Source organism: Entamoeba invadens (assembly GCF_000330505.1).
Source record: "Entamoeba invadens IP1 unplaced genomic scaffold scaff_1105074724629, whole genome shotgun sequence".
Classification (NCBI taxonomy): Eukaryota; Evosea; order Mastigamoebida; family Endamoebidae; genus Entamoeba; species Entamoeba invadens.
This window is the reverse complement of record NW_004440426.1, coordinates 64,005-66,540: the sequence shown is the minus strand read 5'-3', so window position 1 is coordinate 66,540 and position 2,536 is coordinate 64,005. Positions and strand designations below refer to the sequence as shown.

The following is a 2,536-nucleotide window of genomic DNA, read 5'->3' as shown; positions in this document are numbered from 1 at the left end:
TAAAGTTTAAAAGTTATATCATTAATTTAAGTTAATATATATATAGATTTACACTTTTAGGACTTTTTGATTTCTTTGTGTTTTATAGTATTTTTATTAGTAAATAATTGGTTTTGTTTTAAGTATTAAAAAATATGTGTTGTGAATTAATCTTTAGAACTTTCGACACTTTTGTATTTTTATTTTTATAATTGTGTTTTATTAGTAATATATTTTACTATTTAAATATAGTTTTTCTAAACATAAAGGATTATCGATTAAAAAAGGTGTTTTTATCATAACATTATTGTTTTTTGTTGTTTTGAATTCTCTGATTAATGAAACTATAAATAATCTAATAATTTAAGAAACTAAATTCTATAATTATACCTCAATAACACAATTTTGATGTTTTATTGTATTTTCAGTTCAACATTTTTTGTTACTAAAAATTATTAATTATTACTATAAATATTTTATAATAAAAGTATGATATATTAATTAACTTTTGTTTATTGATTAAATCAAAACTAATAAATTACTTTTGTGTAAAAAATATAGTAAATTATAGTATATTAAACCAACGGAATGATAAATGTCTTTATTGATATAGTGTATTATACATTATAACAAAAAAAATTAAAAAGTCTTATTTTATTGAAATATAACTTATTAAAATTATATTATATGAAATAATACAATATATATAACCAAGAAACCTGTTAAAATATGAGTTAGACAACAACACATTTCTCGTTTGCTTTCTTCTCGTCAGCTCTTCCCTTGACGAGGTCCATTGCTGTTTTAAACACATCTTTTACACCGGACCCCGTTTTTGCTGAACACTCGACATACGCGTTTGCTTTAATTTTTACTTTAAGCTCCTCTCCCTGTGCCGTTGTAATTGTGTCTGCTCCTTTGTCTTTTCTGCAGTCGTTCTTTGTCCCAACAAGAAGTAGTTTCACGTCTTGACAGAAATGTTGAACTTCAGGGACCCACTGTATGTCATATGTGTGACTTAAAATAATAAAGAGTCTTCACTCACAAACTTTAGCTTCAATGTTTTCATACGAGTTTGTATCATCAATCGAAAAACACAACAAGAAAATGTCAGTGTCTGGGTATGCTCTGTTTCTAATACGGTCGAAATCTTCTTGACCAGCGGTGTCCCACTAGTGATTAATAATTGAATAGTTTATTATATTACAAATATTTACTATAATAGTTATACTATATAACTATAAATAAAATATAGTATAATTATAGTAAAAATATACTAGAGTATTATTAGAGTTAAACCATAACGTAATTGATTGATATACAAACCATTTGTAAGTTAATAACAGACTTCTGATAAGGGACTTCTTCAACAAAGTTGTCAAACACAGTGGGGACATAGTCTGTTGGGAAAGTGTTTGTACGATAACGAGTGAGTAAACACGTTTTTCCAACTGCACCGTCTCCAACGACAACTAACTTCATTGTGTTCTATACGTCATTGTGTGGACATTTACTTGTTATTTCCGACAAACAGGTTGTTGATATTCCGCCATTTCTCTTTTCAAGTTTCTTTTTTCTAAGTAAAACAAGTAAAATTGTAATCTGCTCTAATAAAGTCCGTTAAATCTCGTTTTGTCGTTGTGATATTGTTGGTTTTACTATATTTTTATTATTAATTAATAATTGTTTTCTATTATTAAAAAGAAAGCTTTACATTTTAGAGTTTTGTTTAATCCAAATTTAGAATTATACATGAGTTTATACTTTCTTATATAATATATTAATATGAAAAAACCAAATATATATAATAAATAAACTATTTAAATATGTTAAAGTGTTTTAATTAATTTATTAATAAACGAAAACCCTAAAAAAATAAACTATTTTTTTATAAATGGTTTTTAATCTATCAAGTATAATTCAGTCATTGAGTTTTAGTGAACTATACATAATAATAAGAAATTATAAATAATTAAACCTGCCACGTCACAGCGTGTATATAAAGAACGGTGAATTTCATTCAATCCTTCTCGGCCTTTATGGCTTTGATCAAGTGTAGTATCTGTTCTAGCAAGCTTAATATCTTGCTCACCTCTACGGAGGTGCAAATATTAAACAATTTTTGCGCTGGGGTCTAGTTGTGTTGAGGCTTGCCAAAGACACGACTAGACAAGAATGTGCTTGGCTACGGCCTTGTCGCATTCGCCCTTTACTTAACCTTAAAATTTTATATATTCTTTATTAACTTTATCAAATTGATGAAAAAATACTCAGTTAAAAGAACATTAATGTGGTTAGAAATAAAATTGATATTGTGACACTCACCAAAAATTGGTTTCAAACAATGCTCTTTGACTGATTTTTTAGTTTACATGTTTTGCATGTCATTTATACTTTATGTTTGTGCACTTTGTGTATCTCTCGTGGTAGTTTTGCCAAAGATTACTTTGTATGACTCATCGCTTTCAAATGCGATCCACAGATTTTACACTTTTTAGATGAAGATGTTTATAACTGTTGTGTTGATTTTGCTTCTTTTTTCTTGTCTATTGAACGT

At 27.0% G+C, this 2,536-nt stretch overlaps 1 protein-coding gene across 1 annotated transcript; it reads right to left on the bottom strand.

Moving 5' to 3' along the window:
* Positions 1–713: 713 nt before the first annotated feature.
* Positions 714–1,532, bottom strand: EIN_015700 (Rho GTPase, putative; the record flags this gene model as incomplete). The annotated part of the gene is made up of 4 exons (XM_004257114.1): positions 714–977; positions 1,029–1,151; positions 1,306–1,467; positions 1,512–1,532. The coding sequence occupies 4 exons, from the start codon at positions 1,530–1,532 to the stop codon at positions 714–716; spliced, it is 570 nt and encodes a 189-aa protein (XP_004257162.1).
* Positions 1,533–2,536: the final 1,004 nt, after the last annotated feature.